Genomic DNA, 15,884 nt, shown 5'->3' on the forward strand with positions numbered 1-15,884 from the left:
TCAACCAGGCTTTTCCTCAAAGTGATACATATACTTTATTGCTATTTGTTAGAGATATTTTCATAAAGAAAGTCAGTGGTCCATATGCACTGCCTGGAAACCGTAATGCTGCTCCTCTTAAATCCAAGTGCAAATACATCAACACAATTGTACAAAATATACAGAGCTGTAGTGCTTTCCAAGTGTATATATATATATATATATATATATTATATTCATATATATATATATATATATTGCTATATGTTAGAGATATTTGTGTGTGTGTGTGTATATGCATATATATATATATATATATATATATATATATATATATATATATATATATATGTAAGTGTGTGTGTATGTGGTGTGTGTGTGTGTGGTGTTATTTATGTTATATATATATATATATATATAATACAAGTGGTGTTATTTTGTTCCTGTCATGGTATTTCGTTAAGCGATACAGTAAAGATACTTTAGCTTTTGCATATTTTAGTAACTGCAACTTCGAGTGCTGTATGATTATGAATGATCAGACCACACCCATACATACGAGGCACACATATTTTGTAGGAGTTATTATTAGAAATGCAAACACTTCAGACGTGCATTTTGTAAGCTACAAGACAGGGGAAATACTGTTTTAATTAGCCTGTGTAGATTGATTGACAAATACCAAGGCATTGTTTGAGACAGCACCCCTTATTTCTGTATCCTGTAAAAGAAAAAACAGATGTCCTTTGTTTCTTTGCCTATAACAAATAACTATTCCTCATAGGTATGTTGTTTTATTATTTTTTAATATATCATATTCAAATACATGTGGTTGTGTTACTTTCAAGTGGCTCAAGGCTGCATATTTTGCAAAAAAAAAAAATTGTAACAATCAACGTGTTCCTTTCTCGTGAATTTGCAATTACAACAGCCTGATTTACCCTACACTTCTCTGTATACATCTGCATATTTCCAGATGTGATGCGCACAATAACACCTTAAAGAGGTTGCTATTTTAGCCACAATACTCCCAGGTTATATTCCGGTGAAAAGTGCTGTTAAAGGCAGGCTTCACGATGTAAAGATTTGTAAACTTGTAAGCTCGAGGTTAATGAACTAATGTGTTTGTAACTACAGTTTAACTTTCCTGTTGCATAAAGGGATGTTGTCTTTTGCAAGGGACATTGTATAGATCCATGAGATGGTACTGGCAGAAGCAATGGCCCTGATGAAAACTTCCAGATGTTTTGTGCTGGTGACCAGTCCATAGCGACTGGGTCTTGAACATCATCCTGCTACTTACAAGGCAGACAAGTCTCAGACACCATGCAAAAAGATTAAGAAACCTGATTTGACAACCAGATTAAAAAAAAAATCACTTGATCTAACAACTATGGATTATGCTAAGAGAATTCTGCTTGCTGGGAAGGCTGTATAATATGCACCAATAATAGTCCATTACTGTGCACATGGCCTGAGCTTTAATACTAGAGCTACATTACCCATCATGTTTGATTTCCAAGTCTTAGCCTCATGGTCTACCATTATAACTGGTTCTGGTAATACAATGGTGTGATGGAAATGTGTGTGGGTTTAACATGGTGTGGCTGTGGTACCATCCACAGCAAGGTCTGGCAATGGTTAACTATAGTAATTTCAATTGTTCCATGTTTTAGCCTTGACAAATACATGGTTTAAACAGGACACAAATATCCAGGTGGTTTACCAGAAACTGTATTACTGTGGTGTGTGCCGTACAGAACCATGATGGAAACATTTATAAAGTTCTTCATACCTATGGGACCTTGTTATTTGTGGGTGGCGCTCGCTGGCCGTTGAAGGAACCGGAATTAGCTGCAGAGGAGAAACCATTGATCCGTGACAATGTTTCCCTGCTTATACTAGCCCAGCCTTGTCAGCTTACCACAAGCCAAACACAGCCTGTACAGTGAATACTGCAACAGTCCTCCTCAGAGTGATGAACCAATAAAAACCTACCTTTTTAACGATGTCACCTGGTGTTGTTATTTCAATGTATGTATGTAATCACAAGGGGTGCATTTCTAGAAGTTGTGTACTCTGTCCTTAAAGGGAAAATAACCCTAAATACTTTCTCACCTACCATTCCAGTTAACCCCTCACTGTTTGGAACATTAAGATTCCTGCACACAAGGACGGATTGGCTGCTGTGGCGAACCTTACAGCTGCACCTGTCCTGCCCTTTTCCCCCCACTGGGTGTCAGCATTGGGCAAGTGTGTTTGTGCACACTTGCCCAAGGGCTAATGATTTTGCAATAAGAATATATTTGCTGCATTACTTTGTTTTTTTGTTTTTTTGTTTTTTTTATCCTGTCCGTGTCACTGACCAGGCTCAACTATAATGTTTACTAGTCATATTTACATGCTAATATCATGCAATTACATTTACCAGAAGTTTTAAAAAATAAAGCACTGATGTGTATACATTAAAATAATATGCTGTACATTTCCAGATCCCTCCAAAAACAGTGATTCCTGTACAGCAATAAATAATTGGACTAATGCAGACGTACTGTTGTATCGCACATTCACAGGATGGGAAGAAAGTGCCCATATGGTGGCCAAACATGGTCTGAAAAAATACAAGAATGACTGTTACTCTTCTTTCCCAAACAATAGTTGCAGTACTATACTATTGCATTAAAGCAGTTGAGTCTAATGCAATAATCTCATAAATGTCACCTGTTGTGTATTTACACTCTTCATAGAACTTTCAAAAGTGCAGTTTTGAATGAAACACATATTAAAACATGATATGTGTTCACTAAGAGCTCTGCTTGCAAGCTTTCAATTCAAATACTCATGCACTTCATTGGTTGTTTCACCTGGAGTGAGTGATATTGTCCCCCACCCCTTCAGAGCCTTCTCTCCTGTCAGTAACCATTCGGCTTCTGCCACTGTTGAGTGACAAGCTTTGATCCCGGCACTACTGAGGTGAACGGGCCTCAGTAATGAAACAGGAACAGTTCAAGCACAATGAAAACTTAGCGTGGTACCAAATCTCATGTTTTAAAATAAAGATGCAAGTTTTTCAAAAGTATATATATATATATATTAAAGAAATATATATTATATATAATTTATATATATTGATATATATCTTTATTTTAAAATACATTGGTTGATTAGTTATTTGTATCTGATGGACGGTATTTGTGCTATAATCTGTGTGATTAGTTATTTGTCATCTGCGTTGAGGGAGCTGGGTAAGACACTATGAATGACAGGCTCTGCTGTAATGAAAGCATGCAATGAACTGACGACATGCAGACAGGCAACATGCATGCTGAGCCTTGCCATACTGTACCTTTCCATCACAACTTAAACTGTGGTTGGGTTGGGGCTTCCAAACACATGCCCTTTAACCAATCAGAACAGACTGTATGTAACAGCATGTGGATACAGCTTTGCACAGGCTGAACACCTGCTGAACTTTCAACACCGTCATGTAACACACTTTAGTAATAATATATATGTGTTAGGAGCAGAAAAAATGGAGCTTCTAAAGAAAAATTTTAAAAAAATGCCTATATAAATTTGTGCATATGCGATGTAGATGCTCACTCAAATGCATTGAAAAAATCTTGATAAATCTTACCAGAATCCACGACCACATTGATCGGACAGTCATAAGCATCTAGATACTGCAGAGGAGTCAACAGAGTCTCGTTCTTCAGTAGGTGCTCAATGTTGTCCTGAGGAACGATCAGCTCAGGTGCCTTGTCCAGGACAGAATCAGCTGAGTTTTTAGAACGCTAGACATAAAACAAATGTGCGTGCATGAGCACAGCTGCAGGTGTGTTAACCCCGGAGCCTCTAGAAGCACAGATCCCACCTGGGCAATTGTTAAAAAGTGCTACAGAACAAGCAAGGGGCCCACAGGGAGGGCTGCATTGCCCTTTGTACAGTCATAGGGAGGGGCTGAGTGGAAGAAGCATTAGGGGCGTGCATCACGGTGTGTGCGTGCGGTAAACCAGAAGAATTCTAGGTACGGTACCTTGGGAGTCTTGAGCATTTCCACCCCCAGTTTCATGAGCATGGTCAGGGATTCGCTCACTAGCTTCTCAGGTGGCTCAGTTTGCTCTGCCACTGCCAGCCTCCTGGCTGGGACGCTGAGGACCTTGTAGCTCCACTGCTGAAACAGCCTGTTGGGAATGTCATGAGAGATCACCAGGATCCGGGGCTCCAGAATAAAGGCACTGCATTCAGAACAGAATATGGGTTTAAATGAGGGGATCAAGAGTTAGGGCAGGATTTTTAAAGAGACTTGCACATAAAGACAATAAATAGATAGGTGAGGGAAAGAAAAAGGGATACTCTGAGAATGTACTCCAATCTAAATGAGTTAAACGCTCGGTGAAAGTACTTCCTTTATTCAAACAAATGCTTGCATTCAATTCAAAGTTTCAAAAGTGTAATACAGGCTCAATCTGTGCTGATATTGAAATAAAAACAACAACTAAAGCAGGAAACTTTCAAGATCAGCTTCCAAGCAGTATTTTTGTTTAGCAGATCTCATCCTATCAACAAATAAACCGTTAACTTGGATCACTATGATTATAGATATATACACATTCATATACATAAATAGATATTAATTACAGAGTTATACACATACATATTAGTACATTATTTGCACATGTGAATAGGGTGTAAGAGACAGGATAAACGGTCCATATGAACTCATACATGAGCACTGCTCAGTACTGTCATCTCACCTGTGTCCTTGCCGCTGCATGTGTCCCAGATCCCGCAGTACAGAAAAAAGAACATCATTGGAGGACTGGAATAAAATAAGAAAGGCTGTTTGAGAGCTTTAATAGAAGGCCATACGTTTCAGAAAGCCCGATTCAGAAGGAGCTCTGACAATCACTGTAACCCATTTACAACTCAGCGGAGAAAAGGACGAACACAGCAGTTCTACAGAACTAGAAAATGGTTAACAATAAGACTAATCATATCATCACTTACAGATTACACACATTATTTAAGTAGTATTACAATATATGTGAATAAGATCTTACATCCCCACCTGTACTGTACCTACAAGTCTAATTGCATAACCTTCTTGAGTGGCAATCATGTCATTTGGACAACTGTTACATGTAGCACTCCAGTCTACTTACTACACTCTATCTAAAGGATTTAATTATACAGTTGTATTTCCTTGAGAGCTTCCTTATTAGCACATGCTAATAAGTACCAGTGCAGTGGGCCCTGTTCACAAAGCTCTTACCTATTAGTTGTCTAAAGAAGTCTTCCTTAAATTATCAACGTTTGATGCTTAACAAAACTATACTAGACTATCTTTGGGGGTTCTTTGACAACAGGCAACACACAATGAACCGAATGAAGAAAGCAAAGCTTTGCGTCAGTGTTACAGTATGACAGCCGAACACCAGATCATAAGTGGTTACCTCCGCAATGTGTAGAATGTAGGATGGGTAGAGCAGAAGCAGGCCAGTCACACCATCGCCCTGATAGTAACGCTGCAGGTCTAGGTAGAGCTGCTCATAATATCCTAGGGGAGGACACAGCGGTCTCAATGTCAACCTGAGACACATGCACAAAACAGTCTGCAGCAATGGGGGTGGATCAGGACACTGATGATGCAATAGTGGGTGGAGTCTGAAATGGGCCAAAACTTGATGTTATACTCGAATATCCCCAGATATGAGATACATGAGTGATTCACGGGTTCAAAGGACACAATCTTTGTTTCATACTTACAGTGAGGTGTATTTTAATAATCAATACTTTTAGGAGCAATTCATCTCCATATCACTGCCCTAAAACACATAAATCACTTTGAACAAAGACATCTTCCAACTGTTTTTCTTTTCAAAACATGTCAGCATTTCTTACCTCCGAGGTCCCTTTTGTCAGCCAGCTCGGGTGATATTCTGGCAATAAATATTAGCCGATGAAGCAGGAACTTCTGAGTGCAGAGATTACAATTTGAAGTCAGTCGGTCAACACAACTACATTTATGCAAAATACAGCTCGGTCACAAGGCAGCATGTACCAGCTCTTTTGTTCAATCGCAATGTACATTTATAAAGGCTTACAAGTATGCGGCATCATGTTAAAATTAGTTTTACAAATATGTCATGTGTTACCATGGTTGCCAGAAATGTGTCTGAGGTGTCAAATTACACAATCACAGCTTTGTCTTCTCTGTTTTATTTAGCAAGTGTACTCACTATAACTTAATACACTGTGCCGTTATATCTACAAATGTTTTAATCATATATGCAACATATACTGTAAGAATATGCCGTATATCATGATATGATAAAAGGCATTTGGTAGCATTTTGGAAAGTCATAAAAAGACATTGTTTGCTTACAATCACATGACTAGAAATAAACACATCAGCTATTTTTTAAGGCTGTTGAAGCAAGTTTTGTTATTTATTTCTCATTTTATTAAGTTTTTTTTTATTTTTCGGTTGTAGCTTTGACTATCCACCCCTATCTTTTGACTCGGTATCACACTAAATCTTTCCACTTGAACTCCAGCAACAGACTCACCATTTCTTCCTTGGGATTCAACAGCATCCTCTTATCCAGAAGGAGATGAAACAAACTTGTCCTAATCTTCCCTGCGCTACCAGTCTGACTTTCTGTTTTCTCAGCTTTCTCGCCAACCTCCATTAATTACTCTTTTGGTCCCTGTACTGTAACACAACTATAAGCAACTTCTATTTGGTATAAACTCTCTCTCTCTCTCTCTCTCTCGCTCTCTCTCTCTCTATCTCGCCTAAGACAAATGGTAACCTACCCCTGACATCTCTGGGTCCCCAAGTGTAATAAAGCCCACCCACTCTGACATAATTATTAGCCTGGCTGCTGCTTCAAAGGGATTACCAACACAAAAGCTTTTCAGTTTATGAACATTTGCTGGTGTCCAAGCAGCAATGCTTTGGAACTCACTGCTGCAGTGACCCCTGATTGTGTGTTTGTGTGCTACTGTTTAATCTACATTGTATTGTTTGTTGGCAAACTTGTTTACCCAGTTGATGGTTTGGCTGAAAGGCTGGGTTGCTGTGACAACAGACCACATCCTCCTTTGTTGAAGAGCTTCAAATGTTTTGCTTGAATCTTAAAGCAGAGCCTTTCACTGGGAACTGCAGTTATCATTGTGTTACTCAGGCCAGGCTTATGATGTGTGTATGTAATACCACATCAAAAAATGCCTAAAAACATAACTGGATAATACACTTAATTCACAGTCTGCTGAAAAAAGATGTGACGCTTAACTCAAATATAACACAAAACCAAACCCTTCCGCGATTTGTTGCTTTTCCTTTATCTCAGGACGTGAGAATGTCAACAGTAGCCAACTACAGGCACTGAAATCTCAAACAAAATGTTGTTGGGTTGTAAAAAACGGAGAACCACTAAAGGCTTTGAAAATGCTAAGCAACTTGGATTACCCTGTCCTTGTAAAGTGACCAGGAATACACATTAATCAGTCAGAAAAGTTTCTTAACCCAGAAGCACTGCATTGCAATTATAGACCTAAAATGTAGCCTACATACTTGAATGTGACCCAGTATTGTATTAATATTGTTGAATGTGCTTGTATGGCCATGGGTTTGTTTGTTTGTTTATTTGTTTTTTTACACAGTGAATTATAAGATCACTTTCTTAACCAATATTACATATTACTATCTGATCCTGTTGCTATTACAATAGGCTAAGGAGGGAGACCTTATCTACTGTGTTGGATCATAATGAATGATACAAGTGGCTGAAGAATACAGGGCAGAGACGTGGCACAACAATACTCTCCCTACCTTCACCTGATAATAAGTTATTTCAACTGCAGTCGAAGGTAGATCATCAAAATTCATTACAATCTGGTGCCTGCTGCTGGTAGACAAATAAGGACCTGAGCTATCCCTAAAATAGAGCTGTTTGGATTACGAGTAAACACAGAGAATGAACTACCTCTCTGTGCACCTCATATTGCAGCCAGAACTACAAATAGTGCCACATTTTGATGACTCTGAAAAAGACTTTTAGTTGAAGTAATGAAGTTTAGCATTGAGTATATTTGTATTTATCGCATCTCATAATAACTTTACATCCCGTGTGGTGTGTGGTCGACATGGGCAGTAGTTGAACAAGTTACTTGAACAAAATTGTAACTTTGAAAAAAACAAATATATATTTACCGTTGCAAACTGTTACTTATTAAGCAGTTTACATATTTTCTTATGCTCAAAATAGTTTTTGCAGACCTAGCTATCGAACCCACTTGTTCTCTCCTCTGTTATATATGAAGATTATATAACCTGTTCATATCATGTTCATATAAAGTTTGACTTACACTGTTGAAGCGCTTTCTAATTACCATGATATGCATTAGCTGTAGTCCTTTAAAGTAACAAGTAACTGAAAGATGTAATCAGACTACAGTAAAGCGTTACTTGTAAGAGTAAACAGCACTTACCTGCTTTGGATGGACTTGTAAGTCTAAACATAGTACAAATGAAATGAGTACAAATATTCTTTCAGTATGTTTTTTGTTGTTGTTAAGTGATGTGTCTTTAAACATAGGTTTGTCATGTGTACACTGAAGCCTTATAAATACAATGAATACATACACACCACATATAATAAAAACTGCATTCGACATGCTAATTAAAAACAGTGCTGCTTCAATCTCAAATTTAGGTTGTAAGTAATATATTCATTTGTATTATTTTTTTATGTTATACAGAAATAAGGGGAGCTGTCTCATAAACAATGCCTTGGTATTTGTCAATCAATCTACACAGGCGAATTAAAACAGTATTCCCCCTGTCTTGTAGCTTACAAAATGCACGTCTGAAGTGTTTGCATTTCTAATAGAAACTCCTACAATATATGTGTGCCTCGTACGTATGGGTGCGGGTTATACGTTATTACAATCATACAGCACTCGAAGTTGCAGTTACTAAAATCTATACAAAAACTCTATCCAACCAAACAAAGGTAGAAAACAGAGATTTATTCACGCATTATTGAAATCCCTGAAACGGTTTATTATAAAAAGTGTGATTTGTTACAAAAATACAAGGTGCTTTTATGATTAAACAAATGTGCAGGGGCTCAAGCGGGATGAATGGGTGAGGTGGTAATTACACGCAGTGGACAAAACAAAAACGTCCATCGACAAAGCTTTCTGACCTCCCTCTGTTTATCTTGCCGAAGCTTGTACATTGACACGCTTTCTTCAAAGACGAAATCCTCCATTTCCCAGCGCATGTTCGGAATCCTTTCAGCGCAGGAAGTCCTGCTGACAGCGTTGTTGGTGTTGGTTTCTTAGCAACGCTGCAGCAAAGTGAAAAGAGGGGAGGTAGCGTCTTTTGTTTCTTAAAGGTAGGGTGTCCCTTTATATAAAAAAATAAATAAATAAATAAGTTTCCAGGATAACAGGTCTCACCAGAGGAGGGTTGCGAATGACTAATGATTCACCTGCTATGCGTGTCTCACCCACATAACTAAGAAAGATTAAAGCTGATTAATTTGTCAGGCATGCACATTTCAGTAGTTAGATTTGTTAAGAGTTGTTGAGTTGCATTTATTTCTTTATTTGTTTTGAATTCGCTTTTTTCTGTTCTTTGTAGTAACGATGGCAAACGTTGCCTGAATCTATTCATCTCAACTGTGATCAATATTGTTGCATTTACAGTTTTTTTTGTTTTTAATCAGTAAGGTCAGTCTTTCACTAGTTCTGGTACATGTGCAGTTGCACTAGTTTAATTTACTGTGTAATTGCCCTTACCAACGTATCTTCAATGGCAATGCAGACAGTCACGTTACCATGGGTATGAAACCCTAGCGCAATGTGCAGTCACGATGGATGACTGGAACTACCGCGTCTTCATACTTTGTCATACCAATGGTATAAGAATGGTATGAACCAGCACACCCTGGTCAGGCAGTGCCATGGTATCATACGCTTCATAGCAGTATCAGGCATGCTACTGTAGCACGATCCCCTTGCAAAATTTGCATAATAGTGCCATTCAAGCTGTTCTTTAATTCTGTTTGAATTCTGAGTGTCAGCTGTCCTTTACTGTATAACCGTGCTGCGACGTTGAACTACTAGAGATTAGTTTGAACATGCTGTTGAATTTTAAAGAGGGACTGAGTACCATCTATGTTTCTTTGCTGTTTAATACACTGCTATGTGTTCTGTATGACTCTCAGTTCTTGTCAATAACTGTTCAACTAAAACATGATGTTAAAAAGACATCCACAAGGTTGTCTCATGGTGAAATTTGTCTTTAGATTTGACTGAGTTTTTATTTCGTATGCAGCTACACTGTTTGTTCCTTTGATAAACAGTGTACTGCTGAAGTCGGGGGTGTGTACGTGCTGGGAGTGAACAAGCTCACTAGATTCCTCACGGAAACATCACCCGGTTACCAAAAGAACAGGTAAATCCAGGTAAATCCAGTAAATATGTCTGCTTTCAAACTATAGCACAATGCAGTCTAAGCACTCTACAGACACGGTTATTATACAGTGTGTAACAGAAGCATTTAAAGGTGAAGCTTATACATTCTTTTTATATGGGGAATTTATATAATAATAACTGTGCTTGCTAGTACATTCTTACATTAGCCTTCATCTATAATCAGTTATTGACAGATTTGTTTGACCTCTGAAAACTTCCTGCAGCAGCAGGAGGGTATGACTACGCTTGGTAAGGTCAATTTCAGCTCCACGAAGCAACACAGAGATGTTTGTATGCTGACAAAATGTACAAGAGACGCCTGTATTTTTAAAGCAGACTATTCATTTATAATAAGTAGTAAACACTGCTCTCTGGAAGTCTTTCTCAATTAATTCAATAGTGTTTTTTACTCTGTATTCACAAGTTCATCTATGCAAGTGTCTAAGCCGGTTTTAAAATGTAAATGTGGAACCCCAAATCAGAACCGTGTATGTTAAGTAGTGGAAAGGGCTTTTTAGGTCTTGATCTTCACGACTTTTAGTCAAGTATGTGCACCAGAAACGTACCTAACCCATAATGAGTACACCACACAGAGACAATTAAAGAAGGCTGCAGTGTAATAAATACAAAGCCAATATAATCGGTATCTCAAATACAGGTCGTTGACTAATACAAGAACAATACAGCAACAGATTCGTTTAAATACAGGGAAGCGTTTTCCAGCAAATATATACATACATTACTTTGATAATAGGCACGAATCGCATTTATGTAAAGAGCTTTGGAAAAAGCCATGTCTAGACAGTTGAATAAAGTTAAGATATAATGCATTTTTTATGATGCCCACGTTCATATTAATTCGTAGCTAGCCTGCACAGGATAGCCAAGGCGGTTATCCAAACAGGATTCCAGTCTGACCAATTCCAAGTCACATCTGTGGGACTTGAGTGGATAGTCACGAAACATTTTCCTCAGGGAAACATTTCAGCATGCATTTTTTTTCATGAAAAATAACAAGTTTACTGTAAAATATTCCTTACTGTACATAAAACTGTATCCATAAAATATTTTTGCTTACCCTATTTCTATGTACAATTCAATAAAACAAAGGATAACTGACGTCACACAGATTGAATTTGGCATCACGTGTATATAATCTGTACAGTATGTACATTTTTTAAAAAGTTTTTTTTTTTTTTTTAAGTTAAATGATATGTACATATTATTGGCCTTTAATGCTCTAGTTTCGAGATGGCAGCACCTCAATCCAGATATCTCTTCTTTCTTTGTGTCCTCTAAGAGACAAGCAAACGGCACCCCTTACAAAAGTTTATCATGGGATTTTTTGCATGGGATTTTTCTAGTTTTCCCATGCTTTCCCCATGGTTATGCTATGCATTTACCATAGTTTACCCTGGTTTGCTATACCTATTCTTTACAACGCTTTCACTATGATTTATTACACTGTGTTATATTTTTTTTTTACTATGGGGTACTTTTTATAAGGAATGGTGCTGTAAAAAAGACAATCCGGATCTGAATCGGGCCAGTGTATCATTCCAACCCCATATAAAACGTATAAAAATATCCGCAATTGACTTAGGCTTGCTATTTTAACCCATGTGCAATTCGTAGTTTCCAAAGAGGAATACAATCATAAGTCTATCAAAAAGGTACTGCTCCTTCTGACACAACTGAGGGCGATCCTGCCAGTTTTACACTATTAAGTGTATTTGTTTTTCCCGCAAAATACAATTATGTCTTTTCTTAAAAACATATATATATTTGTTTTATTTCCAAACTCAACCTCAACACTTCCATTCAGGAGACACGGCCAATATCCCTGAGGTACAGCGGACTTGTCAACATGTATCCTAATCGCGGTATCACTTTCCATTCAAGTAAATCTCTTACGAATTCAACATGTGTATGGTCTCAAAAAAAAACCCACTCATTGAAGTGTGCCCAACATCCACGATGCACAGTACAGACATTTTTTAGTTTGTTAAAGACACGTGTATAGTGCACATTCAGAATGATTAGGCAACCCGTTGTGCAACGTGTTTATCCATCTCTCTTCAGAATGATCCAAGGCAGTATTGCCGCCACGATCGCCCCGATGATGATCACAGTTAAAAACAATATTATCCATTGTAACCTGCAACAGCGAGTTTGCCAATTGACAGTTCTAGTAGTGACGTTGGCCGTCTCATCTTCGGACATAGGTCTGCCATGGCCACTGATGGTAAAAATCTGTGAGGGATTAGATTGGCTAGTCAGCGTAGTACCAGTTGTAAGGTCTGAATCACTAGTACCAGTTCTTCTGAATACAAAGTCCAGGATTCGCCTACTTCGTGTTGGTCTGGCAGGGGCTGGACTTCCTAATTCTTCTAATGACTCTAAGGAATTAAACGGAGAAGACGCGCTCAAGGTTATTGGGCGCACGTCGGAGAGGGGGACCTCCAAGGTCTGCTTGATTTTTTTGCTCCTGAGAGGAATTGGTTTCTTCTTTTTGATGTATGTCAGGTGCCGGCATATGGGACAGATGATGTTCTTCCGGACGATATCCCCATCTCGGTTAAGGCTGACCAGAGTCTTTACCAGGCAGTCGTGGCAAAAGACGTGCCCACAAGCGAGCGTCCTCTTTGAACCTTCATAACTTTCATAGCACACGGGACACTCGTCCGAGCCGGTTTCGTTTTCATCTGCCTCTTCTGGTTGCAGTGAAGGTGCGTTGTTTTCGTCAGGAGAGTCCGACATTCTTTTTAGCTCAGACCACGTCGGCTAACTCCGAGCATTAGTTTAATACCAACCGCTCACCAGCTCGCAGGGTCGGTGTTGTGTCCCCACTCTTGACAGTCACAGTTTCCACTCCTGACGGATCGTCCTGGAGTAGAAGAAGCATCTGCCCGTGACTTTCTTTTTGTATTCTTATGTTTCAGTCTGCACAGCATCACAGCGCAGGGCGATGAGAGAACACAACGAGCCGGGCTCCGGTCTAATATCTGTGTTATTGAACAGTCTGGGATTCAACCGCAAAAGTGATCTGCATTCTTGCGGTCTGCGATGCGAGGAGTGTCTAAGAGTAGATTAAAGTTGTCGAAGCTGCTAAACTTGTTTTTTTTATTTATTTGTTTTCAGTTTTTGATGTGGGTAGTCGTAACCAAAAGCTCTGAAATCAATGTTTAAAAAAAAGTTATGCTACTGAAGTATGCAACACCGCATGAGCAAAAACACCTGTTCATTTTTTACTGTTTTGTAATTGTTGGATCTTATAAGCTACACTTATTATGATTGAAAAAGTAATAATAACAAACTATACAATCCTCTCAGTTGTTGGCATCGAAGGACTGTATAGCTCCTTCCGTAAGTAAGGATATTTTATTTAACATTTTTAAAATGTTATGTTTATGTGAACTCTGTGGAATTCGAGAAGTTGCCCTGCAAAAACTTTGTTGAAACATACATGATTTATAGATACATGGATAGGAAAGTTAACATGGTACGCACACAGTGAGTGACTGGAGGGGATAGTGAAATCTATGGGATAGATAGTGTCAGTCTTAAGGCTCGTATTTCCAGCCCACATGAGTTCTATAAGTAACTCGACCCCATCCAGCATGCGATAAGGCTCTGAAGCACAGGCGCACTGTTGAAAATGTAGCAGTGTAACCAGAATTGGTAGCTTTATGTAATTTTAATGTATTAAATGTGTTTTAATTAGGATTTTTGATTTCAAAAACTCTATATACTGTATGTGCAATTTTTTTTTTTTTTTTTTTTTTTTTTTTAAGAAATCTTACTTACATATGCAATTGTTGTTACAGGACTCTTTCTGGCTGTTAAGTTGATTTGAGGATTTATGAGAATTGTGATTTTAAGAGTATTTTATTTATTTATTTTTTTATTTTTTGGTAATCCTTGGTTTGAGGTGCTGTCATGTACACGTCCTTATAAAGCAATTCATGTTTTAATAATAAACCATCTTTTCTACCTGCATGTGTATACACACACACACACACACAGGAAAGTTACTATACAGTACTTTATTGGTGCCGCCACTCGTCTTCCAGCATACTAAGAGCAGGTCTGCCCTCTTGTGTATAAAATCGGTAGTGCAAAAAGAGCTAATTTGATTAAGTATTTCCATTCTAGGTCTTTGTTCTAACCACGTCGTTATACATTACATTGAAATAAATAAAACCCTTGACCCAGACTAAGCACTGAATAAATACATTGTAAGTATTAAACCTGTAAGAGAACTGAACTCCAGTATCAGGCTTACCTCCCCCAGAGTGTCTAGGATGAATTCACTCTTCTTTCAAGAAATAAACAGTATATTATACATACATCTAACATAACCCTTTTTAAAATTGTAATTGAATATTTTCTTTGAATCGGCTATTCAGTACCTATGATATTACAATTATAATGTAATGTGCAAAACTCTAACTAAACTAGCTCAGGTATGGCTCAGGTTGGTGCCAATAATTTATTATTGCATTTTATTGCATACTGGCTATGGGCAATTATTTAGAGATCAGCCCGATGATAGACAATACAATTTTTTTGACACCAAGCCAGTTAACTTACTTCACCAAGCATGTAATTACTTACTGCTACATCTGAATCACCAACTTATAGGGAAACTCTGGCAATTCTACTGCTAAAAACAGTATAGAAAAACAACAAGATTAATAATATATAGCTATAGAAATGTATTTAATACTCCTACCACTAATAATAATAATAATAATAATAATAATAATAATAATAATAATAATAACACCTTTTCAATTATCCATGGAATATAACTGAACAAGTTTGTGTAGGAAGTTTAGCAAATGGTACACACGACTTGTGCTACCTTATATGGGTTATGCTCATATGTCCTGTTTTATTATTGTTATCCATGGACTGTCTGCTTGTGATGTGCTTGTTTTTGACTCCAAGGACATATATTTAGGTATCAGACTGTCCAGTTTTAATAGTGCAGATACAGCTGGCGCTTGAGCAGTTGTACTTTTACTTATCTCCTGGACATTTCAAACAGCTTGAGCTCATCACAGTGTCACAGTGTCACTGGCACTGGTGTGTGTCCTCAATTTTGGCTACTTCATCAAAATTGGCTACCGGTAGCAAAATAAGCATCAAAATCTCCTCCCTGGTCAAAATCTGATGCCTGGACCAAAGTTTCATCTACAGCTATAAACGTTATTTTTTTGGTCCAGTCAAAACAATCCAACAATCCATCTTGGTGGTTATATAGATAGTAGTGTAAACATATTCTAAATATCGCAGCAATCTGTACCAAGTGTTATGTGTTGTGTTGTTTTGTGTCGCGTTCAAGGCATAGCCCCCCCCCCCCCCCCGCGAACAGTCGTGGCACGAGTGTGCTTTTTGGGTGTCAC

General features: G+C 38.1%; 2 protein-coding genes across 4 annotated transcripts; both read right to left on the reverse strand.

Annotated features, from left to right (window-relative positions):
• Positions 1–548: 548 nt before the first annotated feature.
• Positions 549–6,891, reverse strand: LOC121296014 (testis-expressed protein 47-like). 3 transcript variants are annotated; one of them, XM_041221145.1, is made up of 8 exons: positions 6,552–6,886; positions 5,884–5,956; positions 5,436–5,539; positions 4,737–4,801; positions 4,016–4,217; positions 3,617–3,773; positions 2,532–2,590; positions 549–700 (listed from the first exon to the last, which is right to left on the reverse strand). In XM_041221145.1, exons 1-7 carry the CDS (start codon positions 6,672–6,674, stop codon positions 2,547–2,549), a joined length of 768 nt encoding a protein of 255 aa, XP_041077079.1. In that variant the 5' UTR covers positions 6,675–6,886; the 3' UTR covers positions 549–700; positions 2,532–2,546. The 3 variants fall into 3 exon arrangements, with proteins under 3 accessions (XP_041077079.1, XP_041077080.1, XP_041077078.1); XM_041221146.1 differs by having other exon boundaries at positions 549–2,590; positions 5,884–5,953; positions 6,552–6,891; XM_041221144.1 differs by having other exon boundaries at positions 549–2,590.
• Positions 6,892–10,381: 3,490 nt separating this feature from the next.
• Positions 10,382–14,228, reverse strand: LOC121296142 (RING finger protein 222-like). The gene has a single exon (XM_041221386.1). The coding sequence runs from the start codon at positions 13,231–13,233 to the stop codon at positions 12,538–12,540; it is 696 nt and encodes a 231-aa protein (XP_041077320.1). The 5' UTR covers positions 13,234–14,228; the 3' UTR covers positions 10,382–12,537.
• Between the last annotated feature and the right edge of the window lie 1,656 nt (positions 14,229–15,884).

The sequence above is a fragment of the Polyodon spathula genome, chromosome 21 (assembly GCF_017654505.1).
Source record: "Polyodon spathula isolate WHYD16114869_AA chromosome 21, ASM1765450v1, whole genome shotgun sequence".
Classification (NCBI taxonomy): domain Eukaryota; kingdom Metazoa; phylum Chordata; class Actinopteri; order Acipenseriformes; family Polyodontidae; genus Polyodon; species Polyodon spathula.

Excerpts from the sequence above, each read along its gene's own strand:
- LOC121296014 (XM_041221145.1), bottom strand. The coding sequence starts at position 6,674 with ATGGAGGTTGGCGAGAAAGCTGAGAAAACAGAAAGTCAGACTGGTAGC. Across the intron at positions 4,218-4,736 it reads ATGCAGCGGCAAGGACACAG|TGCCTTTATTCTGGAGCCCC; the intron begins GTGAGATGACAG and ends TTCTGAATGCAG. Across the intron at positions 3,774-4,015 it reads AAATGCTCAAGACTCCCAAG|CGTTCTAAAAACTCAGCTGA; the intron begins GTACCGTACCTA and ends TTTTATGTCTAG.
- LOC121296142 (XM_041221386.1), bottom strand. The coding sequence starts at position 13,233 with ATGTCGGACTCTCCTGACGAAAACAACGCACCTTCACTGCAACCAGAA.